General features: G+C 39.0%; 1 protein-coding gene across 3 annotated transcripts in view; it reads left to right on the forward strand.

Annotated features, from left to right (window-relative positions):
* Positions 1–671: 671 nt before the first annotated feature.
* The window catches only part of phf24 (PHD finger protein 24), a 32,062-nt gene continuing 16,146 nt past the window's right edge, over positions 672–16,587 (forward strand). The window contains exons 1-3 of one of the 3 annotated variants that reach the window (XM_061747397.1): positions 672–1,108; positions 9,900–9,956; positions 12,442–12,851. In XM_061747397.1, the coding sequence (XP_061603381.1) occupies positions 12,444–12,851 (408 nt within the window). In that variant the 5' untranslated portion in view covers positions 672–1,108; positions 9,900–9,956; positions 12,442–12,443. The remainder of the gene's footprint in view (positions 1,109–9,899; positions 9,957–12,441; positions 12,852–16,587) is intronic. The other 2 variants (XM_061747399.1, XM_061747398.1) reach the window with 2 other exon arrangements.

Here is a 16,587-nt window from a genome sequence, read left to right on the forward strand (position 1 = left end):
AATAGGTCTAGAACCACCACTGCATTAAAGTCAGATACTTCTCTTCCCGCCCGGAAGCAGGAGGGTGTATCCTGTAGCACAGTGGCTGTGTCCTGCGGCCAATCATATTGTAGCGGGGGCGTGTCCTACCTAGAACTCAAGTGGAAATCATAATAATGCAGAATAGATGAACAAAGATACATTAAATGTTGTAAAAGTAAATAATACTTTTTAAAAACAATATAATGAAATTAGAAGATTTCCCGAAGCACTCCTGATAATATCTCACAGCACACTAATGTGCCTGGGCACAGTGATTGGGAATGATGCAAACATCTGTAGTAGGTCTACTGTCACAAACACATTCAATTGGACGAGATCCAAATATACATGTGACCTGCGTTCTTTGCACAGAATGTGCAAAACGGAACGTTTCCCGTTACGAAACAAAAAACAAAGAACAAGACAAAAAGTAGGGAAAGAAAGTCACATTCTGAACTGTGACGCTCTAAATGTGATAAGAGTTAATTGGCTGCCGAGCACGCATCTTCCAACGTCGCAACGTCCTTAGCTTGTCGCAGCGGCATGGTTCGCTCCAATCTGGGCGTCCCACAAGTTTATTCACCTCAGCGGTCGCTTGACTGTCTCACTCGTGAGGTGGAGGGAGGGAGAGAAGAAGGGAGGGTTGCGGGGAGGTGGCCACCGGATGCGATGCTTATAAATCCCAGATGTAACTTGATTGGCTGCCTGTGAGTCAGCAGCGTCAAGGTCTCACCTCTCGACGCGAGCGGCGCCGCGCTGCGTGGCCGCTCACACGCACCGGCGGAGCAGCCCACGTACGGAAGGAGGCGAACTATATTTCAGCACCGGAGCTGTCCGCTGCTCCTTCCAACTGAAGTCTTTAACACCCCCCCCCCCCCCCCCACCTCGACCCCCACCATCTCGTATCGCGAAGCTGCTTCTGACCATAAATTCTCCTCTCCGCGGTAGGAGACGAAGGAATAACAAACTGTGCCATTTATTCCGCAAAGGCGCGCAGACTTCGTCGTACGAGCCAAAGTCCTGCCATGCTGCACGGCCCAGTTCAGTGATCAAGTCCAAATTCAACGTCATTATATTGCCTTTAACGGTGAGTCCACACACACACACACACACACACACACACCTTTTCTAAAAATGGTACATAACAAATTGTAATGCAGGGTGGTAGATGTCATTTTGCCGAGGATCTTGCAGTGAGGAAGACCGTTACAAATGGGTTCAAAGCTATAGAGTCCACCCACGTCAGTAGGGTTAATTATGGGACTGTAACATAGATCCAGGACCAAGAAAGTGTCCAGTTCCTAAGTGTAAAAGTAAAATATCGATGCAGTAACCTTTTAAAGGGGCAACCCACTGTACTTCTAGGTACAGTAATATACTTTTGTTCATAGAGAGCACGGAGCCACTTTGCAGATTACTTGAAGCATATTTAGGTCAGCGTGCATTTGGGTATGGATTGTTTAGCTTTGCATTCACAGTAATTAGCTCGAGAGTTAGAGAGTGGGTGCATCTTCTTTTTTACTTTCTGTCTTTTTTTCTTTTTTTTTACAAGGGCATGACCTTCTTAGTTGTACAAATGACGAGAATTTATATCACTAATGGATAGTTGTGTGAGTGGATTCAGGTGCGTATAGAAAACACAGTGGCTTCTATCTGAAACAGTCCTTTACGTTTTGTCATTAGTCTTTTTTCTCAACATCATTTTGTTATCTTCTTGCCCACATTAGTGCAGAAACAAGCCAATTTCGAGTCTTGCCTCAGCGTGTGACAGATCCCCACAGTCTGAGCCGCCTTCGCTGCTGTTTTTTTGTCCAACTCTCTGTGAGCTGGCACACACATGCTCGGGACTGGCAGCGCCTGAATGCCAATCTCAATCTCTGAATGCCAATGTCTCTTACTCTACACATGCATTGAGATTTAAATTCCTCTGCCATTCTTGTTTTCATGTGTTTTATTTGAGTTGCTGTATCAAAGAGACACATATATATCCATCCATCCATTTTCTGAACCGCTTCTCCTCACTAGGGTCGCGGGCGTGCTGGAGCCTATCCCAGCTGTCATCGGGCAGGAGGCGGGGTACACCCTGAACTGGTTGCCAGCCAATCGCAGGGCACATAGAAACAAACAACCATTCGCACTCACAGTCATGCCTACGGGCAATTTAGAGTCTCCAATTAATGCATGTTTTTGGGATGTGGGAGGAAACCGGAGTGCCCGGAGAAAACCCACGCAGGCACGGGGAGAACATGCAAACTCCACACAGGCGGGGACGGGGATTGAACCCCGCACCTCAGAACTGTGAGGCTGACGCTCTAACCAGTCAGCCACCGTGCCGCCACACATATATATATATATATATATATATATATATATATATATATATATATATATATATATATATATATATATATATATATATATATATATATATATATATATATATATATATATATATATATATATATATATATATATATATATATATATATATATATATATATATATATATATATATATATATATATATATATATATATATATATTGTAACTATATATAGGGTAATGGAATACATAACATTAGTATGGTGTAACCTCCAAAGTCAAACGCCTCAAATCATGCATAACTTAGTACTCAAATAAATCAAACAAAAGATGAAGTTCAAACACTTCTCGTGCGTGATGTAACACAAGATGTCTGCAAATCTCATGTGACTTCATCTCACTGAGCACTGAGCTCCACACACGTTTGAGTTTTCTTTGTCTTTTTTGTTTTTGTAGTTTTCTAGTGAAGGCAAAGAGAAGTGTGATACTGACAGTAGAACTCCAAGATAGGAAAGGATCTGGCTCTGTAAAATATAAGCTATACAATACATTCAATAAAAATGTTATCATTGCAACGGTTTGAGCCAAAAAGTAATTCTTATTTCCTTGTGGTAAATTTGTTTTGAAATTAGAGCATGGAAGTCAACCAGTATCACGGAAAAAAACGGTGCTCGGCTTTGTAGGTTCAGCTGTAATTATGCTTTTTGTAATCTTGTGAATCACATGAGTGAACCATGTGTAGGCATCTTAAATTCAATTCATTAAGCTCTTCATGTTGAACAGCACATACAACTGCATGTTTTAAATGTTCGGAAATGATTCCCCTTACTCATTCACTGGAAGGTTCTGGCTAAACTCATTAGTGTAATTAGTTTCAGGTCTCCGCTTCTGTGGTCCGTGGGTCACTTCTGTGGCTAAAGGGGATGGATTCTTTCCCATGAAAAGCTACGCTTTGTGGGGATTCCATTAAAAAAAAAGCCCCCCTCCCTCTAAGGGAAGGAATGAAAGGGAGCGCTGGCTGGGATTGTAATCAGCACATACCAGTGACATCCAACAGCTTTGGGAAAGGAGTCATAACCATTGAGCCAGAGCAACAGTGCCCACTGTGCCCCCAAGCAAGATTGCAGACTTTTAATCCATTTGACTTTAAATCCATGAATGCATAACAGGATATAGCCTGTTTTGTTATTTATTCGCAAGTAAGGGAGCTGTGAATGAAAATAATGACCAGGAGCCATTGATGTTGACCTGTCAACCCTGAAAAAATTGGGCAAAAGTATGACATATTTTTGTCTGACTTTATAATTGTGCCTCTTCCTTGTGAAAAACAGAACACACTGGCTTTCTACAAAACACATGTTCAGACTACTAATGACTGAGGTCAATACTAAACTAAAAAGAAAGTATCGTCAAGTCAGCTGACCGGTACCCATATAAAATACTGCTTTGTAGAGTTGATATTTTTTTGGGTTAGCAACTACCTGTATAGTTCTGGCTGTGTATAACCAATAAGGTTTGCGAAGTACACTCTTGTAGACTGTGCTTTCGCCTGGGGGAGAGAAATGGGCTCTCACTGTACCCCGATTTCTGTACAGGATATGGAATGGAAAGTAATCATTTTAAGGCTAAACCTCAGAAATTATTATCTGTTTGTAAAGGAGTTTAAGATGACCTTGACATATGACATTCAAGGCTTAGAACGGTGCACAATTACTGTAACTCGTTAGAAGAATTGTGTATGTCGTCACACCGCACAAAAAGGCTCAGTTACTGCCGTACTTAATGTTTTGCCTAGGACCGTTTTATGTTGATGGACAAGAAGTGATTTTCATACCAATTTTTACTATATTTAAGACTGTACTATTGCATTGCATATCATCACGAGGCAGAAAAAGGCATGCTCAGTTACTGCCATATTTACTGGTTTGCTTGTAAACTGTTTGTTTTATATTGATGTTCTAAAAGTTATTTACATAAAAGCATTTAGTGTAATCTTACTACTGCGTTAGCGTAGGTTTATTTTGACTGTGCCAGAGTCTAACGTATGTACAAATTCGGGTCACGTTACCACCTTCTGAACGGATCTGTCATAAACTGTGAACCCCGTGTACTGTACTACTCAACTGAATCATAAAACTTGACAATGTTGACCTTGTACAACATTAATTATGTGGAATATCAACATTCAAATTAACCATGTTGTTTTAATACCAGCTATGCTGCATCATATTTAAAAAAAATATATGTTTCAGACAAAAATAAACAATATTTTTTTTATTTGGCAATGTGGCGATGTGAAATTTTATTGAATTTCTGTGAGGATAGGCTTGTCATGACTGGAAACTAGTCTTTCGTTTTTCGAGCTGATTTAAAAAACACCCTCTATGATATTGGCATGCCCCTTGATATGATTTGTGGGATTGTACCATATACTGCATTACTTAATGAAAAAAAAAATCTTAAATTGTATTTCATTTAATCATAAGATGCAAGCTCTAGTACTATTCCAATGGTAGAGTGGCGTGCGAAGAGACTAGAAAAATATCTCTCACAGGATGAGAAAAATAAATGAGAGGGATTTGAAGAGTTCTCTGGTCACACCTCCCTTTTTAATTCATCAATATTTAATAACAAAAGATTCTCCTGAAAGCACCGTCGCCATCAATTGCTGACAGGACTCAAGAGGCTGAATGCATATTAAACCTTCCCTCTCCCACTTGTACTTTACCTTCTCACTAAAGTTTGTCAGAGGAAATGGCAGAGCATATTTTCACAATTTACGAACACTCTATTTTTATTCAGGAAAGTGTTGATCCTGTGTCAGAATAAACCCGAGATTTTGTAAGCAGCTTTGAAAATAACATTCCCAAGTCAGGATATGTCAGAATCTATCAGACTTAAGGAGTGGCACTATCTTCCTTCCCAATGCTTCGATCTTTTTTTAACCTGAGGCATGTAAATCATTCAGATGCATCTGGGATGGGGAGGAGAACACAGATGTCAAGTTTGATAGAAATTGTCTTTGTCTTCCACAAATATTGTATAATTTGTGACTTTAATAACTCTTGAGCCTCACTGATGTCACTTATTGAAAGCATAATGATTATTTGGAGTGTTGTATCTATTAGTTATGATACCATTGTGTCTAGTGTTGTGTGGGTATGCTAACTTTTAAATCAGTTTGAGACACCTTAATCACACCTTCGTCCTTTATCATTTTGTTTTGCAAACAGTTAAAATTGTTGCTTCTTTCATCATTCTAGATTCCATGTTTTTTTTATCATTGCACATCTTTCATGACACCAGACCACTAACCAACATATCACCAATTCCTATTAAAATGTGCAGGTGGATAAATCAGGTCTTTGAGCCACTAAATCCTAATAAAGGCTAATTTTGAGCTAAAAATAAAGTAGAATAGCACTTTGATTCAGATCTTTACATTTCGAGTGTATGTGTTTTTGCACCACGCGGACCATCCAGGTTTCATTTAAATAAGCTGTGTAGTTTTTGTATAATCCTGTGAACAAACTGTCACACAACAAATTCCGATCAAAACAGTACTTCTAGCTCTTGCGTTAGATGGGAGTTGGGGGAGTAAGAATGTCTTCAAACAAAACGAACTCTATGAACTTAAAAGGGTAGTAGCTCTGATCATCACATTAAGTTTGGAGAAAACTGAATGAATATCTGAAACAGGAAGTGCGTGTTCATGCACAGAGATTTGGAATTAACGAAGTGAATCCAACTATAATCTCCTGTTGGGATATTAATCACTTTGGTACTTTAGTTAAAGGGTGGATCTTGACACAACGCATTGATCAGTGATTTTTTTAATCAATTGTGTTTTGAAGCAATTTAGGCAAAATAGAACAGAATCTGAATCGAAGTGGTGCTACTTTGCTACAACCAGCAGAGATGCTGTTGATACAGTCTTAACCAACGATCAACCCCATCAATACAGGAATGCCGAAGATTCAATATCATGGTCAAAGAATTGTCACTTTCACCCCATAACAGTCCACTGTCACCTCAGCTAGTTCAAATCACTGTCAGATATCACTGGAAAAATGTGACTCTTGGATTTGGATTGTCATTTCTTAGACGGAACAAAACAGACAGTTGCCAGATAGTTAAAATTTAAAAGTGAGAATAGAATACGGAAAAGGAAAATCTTCTGACTTGACTTTAGGCCGCAGTTGGAGATAATCCTAAATCAAATCAAATCAGTGTGATTTGACATACAAAATTGCTGCAATAGGACAAATATGCGCCCATTATCTTTCAATAACCTTTTGTCTAGGTTTTTTAAACGTTTTAGTGGTACATGTAGTAGACATTTGAATTCACCCACATCACCAAATTTTATGATATGTCTGTATTTAGTGGCTGTGACTGGCTACCAACCAGCCAGCTCAGGGTGTAGACTGCCTCTTGACCGAAGTCAGCTGAGATAGGCGCCAGCAGACCTGCGACCCTAGTGAGGTTTAATTGTTCAGAAAATGGATGGATGGGTGTATTTAGAGGCATATTGTTGTTGGGCTAATTTAATTTGCAATAAAATTAGGGGCATTTGGACAAAAATAAATACAAAGGTCTATCCAATTGCAGTGACCAAAATTGCATCCTAATCCAAACGGATTTGTGGTAGATAGCTGTTTTGGAGAAATTCCTGCAATAGCTAAGCAGCATAAAGCTGCCGTCAGTTCAGCATCGACAAGGCTTAAGGATGTTACGCTTGATAGGTGACAAACTGACAGGTTACTGAACTCTAACAAACAAAAAGTATCAAAGCAAGGCGCTGACCCATTTGTGTCAGAATAAACTTTGCATGGGGGGGATAAACACAGAGGTCCTATTTAATATTCAGAAGTTAACCTGAAAATGACAAGGTCCTGTTTGTTCAGCAGATACTTCCGTCATCATCTCCCTTGTCTACGCTGTGTGAAGAATACAAATGGTTATCTTCCCTCTGACATTATATCATTCCTGCTCCATACATAAGTAATGCATAAATTGGACAAATAGTGAGATTCATTCAAAATGAAAATGTTGATGCATGGAATTTATTCATGCAGAACACAATGGGGGGGAAAAGATGCTTAGAACCTTTTATATGGTAAATAAATGATTCAGAGGACAGAAGATGGACTTGAGAAAAATTACATTCTTTTTTAAACACTTCCTGTTGACAGCTTGCAAATGTCTCACAGTTTTTTGTTATGGTTCTCATTTACACTTGCTTTATATTAATTAATAATTAAAAGCTTACAGTAAAAATTCTGTTTTTTTTAAAACTGCACAGCATACAGCTATGGGAGTCTCAGCAACAAAACAGTATGGATAATAAACAGAAGCATTTTTAACGTGTGGCCTTTAAGTCAAAGCCAAAGCATCCATCTTGCATTTCATTGAGGACAAGGAGGCTGATGACAAGCATCTCCTGGCAGGCATCTCTATTGTCTGTTTACAATACTGGTGCCAAGCTTTTGTGAGAAGACACACCGAAGGCCTTATAATTATCACTGCTGCTATTATGTACTTAGAGAAGATGTACTATTTGCATAGCTGCCATTTATTCTCAGTGGCGTATGATACGTAACTACTTACCAAAAAATTATGGCCTTTGGCCCTTTGTGTCCAAACAATGCTTTGCTAGACTCCGTCTCAAGTTGCATGGTACATTATGTCACTCAGGAAGCTATACATCTTGATAATCTTTGATGGGTCTGATTTGAATCAAACAACTCTTACTTTAGCGCAAAATTGGCAGTAACAAATACAATCAGAACATCCAACAATACCCTGAGCCATATATTCTTTCTGTTCTGTGTCAACCATTGGAATCGCTGGAATTTAGCTTTAGCTTAAGTTTGATGACTGCCTACTTCTTCTTGACATCACCGATCAACTTTACCTGTCTCTTACTATTGCTGCCACCATCACGGCTAACTAGTGGCTTTTATTGTATTTTAGTGGTATATACAAGTGCACTCAATAGAGTAATCTAGGCAATTTTCAAACTATTACACTTTGCTAATCCCTGACTGCTTCATAGCATCTAGCCCATATGTAGCACACAAAGTAATTGACACTGCCATAATGACTGTTTATAAAAAAAAAACATCTGAATCTTAATCTTATGTCAAGTGTGTCGCATTATTCATTATGTGCCATGCAGCGTAATGTGTGACTTGGCAGGTAGTTTGGGGTAAAGTAAGAGAGGGGACATGACCTGATGCCTGAAAGAAGAGAAGATATTATTAGTTTATTTTCAAGCTGTAAGGATACTGTACATTTTTAACACATTGTGCAAATTACGACTTTTTTTCTACAGTGTGTCAGGTTGTGAAGGTACTATGCCTGTAATGAAGAAACATATTCGAAAGGTTTTGACAATCAATTTGATTGACAGAAAATGAGTAATCAAGTGGCTTTTTTTGGAAACCTAAGGAACCGAAACCTGTGCCGACGTGTTTGTCATACAGATGGGTGTTGTCTTTTCTGTAGTCTATAAGGTACAAGAGTTCACTGGCAGCCTGGGACCGAATGAGGGGCTTTTAGGATATTAGTGTAGCCCAGGAGGAAGAGAGTAAGAATGACTCCCATTTCACTGCTGATAGATGAGATTGAATTTCATACAAGCACTTATGTGGGGTGAAGATGGATGGGATTGAATTTCAGAGCACAGAAACATGTCCCACAAGAAGCATGTAATCAACTTGAATCCATGACAGCGCCTTTTTGTGCAGTAATAGAATTCATTGTCTCACAGAAGTAGAAATTAGAATAAAGTATGTGCATTTTGCTGAACATCATAATGTAATCACATTTACTTGAAAGACATCCGTCTTCCTTACCACCGATTCAATGCAGGGTCAACATGATCTAGACAACGCAATTTTAATAATGCAATTGAAATCATAAGATTTAGCATGCCTTTACATGGAAAATGATACTCGTATGACAGATTAATGAATGCTGCACATCCTGAATAAATATGCAAATTGCAGTCATCGTCAGACCCTTGAGAGAGTCTATAGTTGAATCAGATGCCGTCAATCTATACACTCATAACAAAAATGTATACACAATTTAATGAGATCCAGTACAACAATTGTACCCTCACAAAGATAATAATACTCACTTTTGATTGACACTGTCATAGAATACTCAGTCAATCACTTTGATTGACACTGTCATATAAGTGTTTATTTTAATATACTAAATATAGAGTATATTAAAATAAACACTTATATGACAGTTTACAGTGGCCATCATTTTGTTCAATACGTTTTTGTTTTTTTTGTTATGTTTATTTATTTATTTTTTTTCCTCAAAGCGTAAAAAGTGTTCAAAACCCTCCCAGCATTTATCCAAAGATGTTATAAATCCCAGCTGACGTGGGGCAGTATACACCCTGGACAGTCAACTGAAGGGCACATACTGTATAGACATTCATTCACCATCACATTGACAACTATTGGCAATTTAGAGAATTCACTTTATAAAAATGTTTTTTTTTTCTTCTTTTTTGGGGGGGGGGGGGGAAACAGGAGAAAGCAGACACAGAACCTAGAAGCGCAGAACTGTGAGGCACACACTAACGACAGGTAACTATACTTCACGGAATAAATAATTTTATTAAATGTATCTTGAGTTACGTTATGGCAATAGATGCTTTGTGTCTGTATTCTGTGGAAGCCGACAGGGGCAAATGCACCGCAAACTGCACTACCATATGCCGCAAATGCAGGAATGACACAAAACAAAAAACACACAAACACATAAAATGACAGCAAAAGAAAAATGCTGCAATATAAAAATGCTGCAATCACAGAAAACAACAGCAAAGGAAAAATGCTGCAAAAAATTTTAAACAAAATAGCACGACCAAGAGATGGTGCACTATTATTATTATTTTTTAAAATTATTTCTCAACTGATTTTCATGAGGGTTATTGCTTTGTCAAGGCCAAAGCGTATGCTATCAATATACAGCATTTGGTAAAGAGCAAATATATATAAAAGAAATAAATAAATAATAAAAAAAAAAATACATATATATATATATATATATATATATATATATATATATATATATATATATGTGTGTGTGTGTGTGTGTGTGTGTGTGTGTGAAACTGACTCCCAGTTCCCTTGTCACAATTGTACGGCGTTCAACCGTATCCAGCGTCACCTCCCTAGTTTAGTGTCACCGTTGGCATGGAGCTCAAAATGGGTGTGTCATATCTATCTATACATGCCTTTGGTGCCTCAGGTTTCACAGGACTGGTCTGTACTGGAGGTTGCGCCCCTAGTGGCCTGGCAGACCGGTTCTGTGGCGTGAACTTGGAGCATTTCTCTCTTGCAGTTGTTTTGGTATTTGTGTGTGTTTTGTTGTGTTTGCAGCATTTTCTTTTGCAGTTATTTTATGTGATTGCAGCATTTTATATCTTGGCAGCGTTTTTCTTTTGCATTTGTTTTATGTGCTTGTGTTTTTTTCATCTTGCGTCATTCCTGCTATGCAGCATATGGCCATTTGCAGCGCCACCGTAATATTCTGCATGGTTCAATAAACAAAAGGACAAAAAGTTTCTCGGCTGGGATTTACTGAATTCTGATTAAATTGCTGTCTTCACCAGGGAGTCAGTTTACCTACTCTGACCTCCAGGTTGATGATAGTTGAGAAGGGCACATCAGCAGTATTCCCTGGCCAGTTGGAAATTACTTTGAGGAGGGAACACATCAAATTAAACTCCTCCAGGTTATAGGTGTCACTTTATTTGACAAAAGAAAGTGTGGGAAATGGAAGAATTATCTTAAATGAATAACGGATTAAAATCTTGGGTTATTAGGGTCAGTTCTTACCCAATAAATATGACAGTGAACTGGGCGTGATCTTCAAAGCCGAAAGCGTGATAATGTGTCCGCAGATGTTGAAGAGATAATTTATAAAATAGCAAGCACTTTTAAAGACTTAAGATGTAGGACAGATTTATTTTTCCAAAGGCATGTCAGAGACGATAGGAATTGAATCAAAATATGAACTATTTCACAAAATAGATGTGTTGTTATTTATTCGTATTGTCAGATGAGTGATGAAGTGTTTCAATTAATTGTTCTATCATTGTTTTTCAGTCATCATCCAGACATTTTTGACCAGTAGTTTTGTACCAAGTACTTAACGAAATGCACAGTAGAAAACAAAAATAATACAACCTTTTCCTAATGGCCATATAGTATCAGGGAAATATAGTATCTTGTATGTAGTAGAGACACGGAAAGACTGAAATTCCGTACATGCACATCCTATATATAGAAAATGGAGTGAGGTGCAAAGCCTCCATTCTTAGCAGAGAAGAATTAAAGGTGTTGTTGATTGGTGTTTACTCAGTGGAGTCTGTTGCCATGACAATTTTGTAAAGGAGATTGCAATTAGCAAAAAACTGACATCAACAAATCTTATTCCTAACACCCAAAACATTTTCTAATTATGGGGAAATATAAGCTTGTTACATGTGCAGCAGGTCTCACAATTACATTTTTTTTTTTTTTTTTGGGAGGGGAGCACGGTCTCTGAATTGCTATGGAGAATTGTTAATGCGCAAATAAGTGGCAGTGATGCTCAGGTGGCTGAAAATATTCGAAATAATAAAAGAATAGATGCTGAAGCTTTCATACAATTCCTGACTGAATTCATGTGAGAACACGTTGCTCAGGTATAGAACTGGGTAGTTGTTTTTGTTGAGAAGACCACAGCTCTTGATAAATGAATTTGATTAGCATCTAAAACATGTACAGCTATAGCTTTCACTCTTTCAAATCATTTTTGAAATGAAAGACACAATCTAGGGCAGACAGAGTGATACTGCTGCAAGAAAATACAAATGAGTGTGTATTTCTTTAGCTTTTAAAGACAGGAAATGAAAAGCTCAGAAGCAACTGAGTGGGGGAATCATAGTGAAATAGTGCAGAGATGATGGGGAAGTATGTTTTGAACGGATAACAGATGGATTTACTACGTGAACCCCCTCAGGCTTATTCAGAGTACTCATGCAAGTGTCCCCTGTTCCTTTCTCTCTCCATCTGCGTGCAGCCATGGGTGTGCTCATGTCAAAGAAGCAGCCGGTGGACAAGGTGCAAAGGTGCACTGCTGTGGTCTCAGCCTTCCAGTCAGGCATCAAGGACCGCGCAACACTTGTCAAGCAGGCGGCGGGAGACGCTGAGGACGGTGGCGTGCCAGCCAAAACCTCAACTGGCGGTGAGGAGAAGAACACTGAAGAAGGAGAAGCTGGGGAAATGGAAAGTGGCAGCGGCCTGTCCGCAGCCCAGCCGGCCTCGGTCTCGGTCAACCAGGAGGCCTGGTCCAGGTTACGAGACGGGAAAGGAGTAGAGCCTGAAGATCTGGAAAAGAGTCATCAGCTCACACCGCCTGCTTATGTGCGGCCCAAAAGGAAAGCAGATGACGATCAGCCTTTAGAAGTGGAGCTGGCAAAGAAAGAGCAGGTAACGGCAAAGAGCATCTGTCTCATCAATATATTAATTAAATCATTGGCAGAGTGTGCATGAAAGTACAATTCATAAATAAAAATAGTCTACACACAATAAATCCCCAAGGCATAGTATTAAAGAGATATTTGTACAATCTCAGTCTCCATGGCAACAGCAGCAAATGATCTGCTTTCCCTGTCCAAGTTCCAAATGATTCAGCAAGGAACTGTTATGCTTTTCTCTCAACATTGTTGGAGAGTAAGTTAAAAAGTACCTTTAAATTCTGAACTTGCTGTGAGACCTGCGTGTGCACGAGGACGGTTCACACAGAGCGTCTAGGGCGTGGGTTGCTTAATCTGTCTAGGGAAGGTGACGTGCATGAAGGAACGCGGTGTGTAACAGGATGGAGTTCACAGGAGCACTGACACCATTAAAGTAGTGGCTTTTCATGACTAAACACTGTGTTAAGAGAAGTCTCTGGGGGCCAGAATTAATAAAATAAGAATTTTGAAAAGAGAGTGAAAGATTAAAGCTTACCCACACAGAGCCTGTCTAGACCACAAGACACTTGGCATGGTTTTAGTCTGTAATTAATGTCAAATAATTGTATGCCTTGTCATGTTAAGTAGAACGAATGCTGCTCTCATTGTGCCAGAGTTTTGTCAGCGTATTTTGCCCCCTTTTGCTGACCTGCAGTGTATTCAAGATTATGAAACAACTACACATTTTGAAGAAATCAAGGTTTGGGTTAGGGTTAGCATAGCTTTTACATCATACAGACAAACTGTAGATAATTTAGTACTTATTGTTTCATATTTTTTAATTAATACACTGGAAAATCTATCATGAAAAACAATTCATTTTAAGATGCTATAGCATTTCCCCCATATGAAGTGGAAACAAAAATCAAACAGGAATGAACACTTACAGTAACTGTGACCCAAGGATCAGGAATTATAGGATACTTTTCAACCTATTGTTCTGGTGTTGTTGAACATTTTCTCTTTTGAGGGGGCAGTCCTGGGTGTGGGAGTGGTATTATATAAATTTACCAAATTGTAACATCACAATCCGGCAAAATTCAGAATGGCTCACTTACAGCTAACGTTATTTACATGGTTGTGTAATTTCATATTTGATGGGTGGGCAGGCAGCCTAAAAATAAGAACCACTGTTAATATTAAAACAAAAACTGTAAAACAGTCAATCTTAACTTTGGCCAAAGACACGCAAGTATAAAAGTTTAACCACTGTTTTGTATATTCTTGTTGTGTCCTGCTACTGTCTAACCAAATATCCTGATTGCGGGACTAATAAAGGCTTATTGTATTGTATCCTCTTAAAACACCTTTTTGAAGCAAGTCCCCAGTTGGGCACATACAAGAGCCAGTGACATTAGAGCGATTCGGCTGCGCCAACTGTGATGCTCAAAAATTTGCCACATAGCTGAGTGACACTTCAAAAGTGGGAAGAGAATTGCTGTAATCTCTTCAGTAATTACATTCCAATTTCCCATGATTTTTTTCCGGGCCATAGTGAATCTTGAAGTGGATCTGCCAGTCATCAAAGCTAGTCCTTAAGTCCAACCAGACTGACACTCCGTTTGGCATATTTGTACTATTCGACTGCAGTTCAGTTACCCAAAGGATTACTGAGGGAAAATCATCCAACAGCCAGCGCTCCTACAGCAGAAGCAATAACGCAACATCCTTCAGCAGCAGCTTGACTGGGTCATAACTCAACAAAAATCCCAGCGCTCACATATTGACGGGCATGTGTGTTCCCATAGTTACCAAATGATATTTCCAATCATATTTTTTTGTCAAATCAGCTCCTATACAATTACAGTCCTCCAGTAAAATATTAGATAACATTTTAATGAAGACAGCTGTGGTATTCTTTAGAGTAAGGTCACAAGAGGAGTCCTTGGTGATGTTGGTCAAAGTCCTGAAACTGCTGCTGTGGCATTTGAGAAGTGATAAAACAGGTTTGGAGCTTTGTTTATGGTTTTAAATAGCCAAGGTTCATGTGATTATTTTCATTAGTGAGACAGCCCAATGGCTTTTGGAGGTTAATGGTGGCAGCAGGAAATGGACAAAGGAACACATCATTCCTCTCGAATTAGCCATCTAACTAACAGGATTAAATTTTTACTAACTAATCTTTTCCACCTGCCTTGCTATTATTCAGGCAAGGCAGGTAAACTAATTAAAATTGGAAGGACTTGGCTTGGGGACAGAAATGTTGGAGAAACAAGCTACAAATCTACAAAACAAAACAAGCCAAAAAAACAAGCAAAACTACTGCAGACCGGATAATGACCAGTTAGTTAGTTGATAGCTGGATTATGTTTATTGCGTTCCATCAATTCATTTTCTATACTGCTTGTCCTTATTAGGTGGGTGAGCTGGAGTCTATCTCAGTCGAACAAGAGATGGGAGACTTTGAACAGGACAAGCACCATAGAAAATGAATAAATCAATAATTGTAATAAGGTAACAGATATTTGCAAAATAAACCATTTTACATATCGTCAGTGTTGGGCTGAAACCTCTTGTGTCCAAATTTGGTCACTTCTATGTTTTGTTGTTGTTGGCTTGCTCTCTATGACAATGCCATGTTAATGGGTCAACAAACTTTCAGTTGTTTTTTTTTTTTTTTTTGTTTCCTGGAAAGTGATGGTTTTGGAAATGCAAGTATTCCGCCCAATGCCTGGGATATACATTTAACGTTTTTGCATTTTTTTAATGAATCTGTTGGCTGGTAATTCATACATTCATTCATCTTCCGTTCCGCTTATCCTCACAAGGGTCGCGGGCTGCTGGAGCCAATCCCAGCTACCTTTGGGTGGGAAGCGGGATACACCCTGAACCGGTCACCAGCCAATCACAGACAATTAATTTTAGCAATAAAAAATATTTTATGATTAAAATGCACTATTTTACATTCATCCACCCATTCACTTAACCACTTATCCTCACTAGTGTTGCGGGTATGCTGGTGCCTATCCCAGCTGACTTTGGACGGGAGCCAGGGTACACCCTGAACTTGTTGCCATCCAATAGCAGGGCACATGTAAACAAACAACCATTCCCATCTACGGGCAATTTACAGTCTTCAATCAACCTACCATGCATGTTCTTGGGATGTGGAAGGAAACCGGAGTACACCCACGCAGGCACGGGGAGAACATGCAAACTCCACACAGGCGAGGCCGGATTTGAACCCAGGTCCTCAGAATTGTGAGGCAGATGTGCTAATTAGTCGTCCACCGTGTCGCCACTATTTTAGATAAAAATTTTACCTTTTTTTTCTACCTCATCTACCAATTACTTGGCTCATCTTTCCATTTCAAAACTCAAATGTTGCCCTTGAGCACAAGTCACACACCTCCACTATCTCACAACTCTCATGGGCAGCTTAATCTGCTCAATACGACACTGGTGTGGAAAGAGGATTTCAGGCATTTCAGAGATAATTTATGGGAAGGAAATACATTTATATTTTAGGCCAGAATCACACTAGGCAATCTTTACTGCACAACTAGTGCATCCTAAAAAGTATTATAATTAACTGAATAATTCATTATACTTTTTTATTTGTTCAATAATTTTATTTAGTCAAATGCCTTTCTCCACTATAGAGCAAAATCTAAAAAGTGGGACTATTTGCTGGAGAAATCACAGTTTCCTTCCAAACATCATGTGCCCATTCACCATGTTTCCCAATCAAAGTCACAATTTCACAACCA

The sequence above is a fragment of the Phyllopteryx taeniolatus genome, chromosome 15 (genome assembly GCF_024500385.1).
Source record: "Phyllopteryx taeniolatus isolate TA_2022b chromosome 15, UOR_Ptae_1.2, whole genome shotgun sequence".
NCBI classification, from domain to species: Eukaryota; Metazoa; Chordata; class Actinopteri; order Syngnathiformes; family Syngnathidae; genus Phyllopteryx; species Phyllopteryx taeniolatus.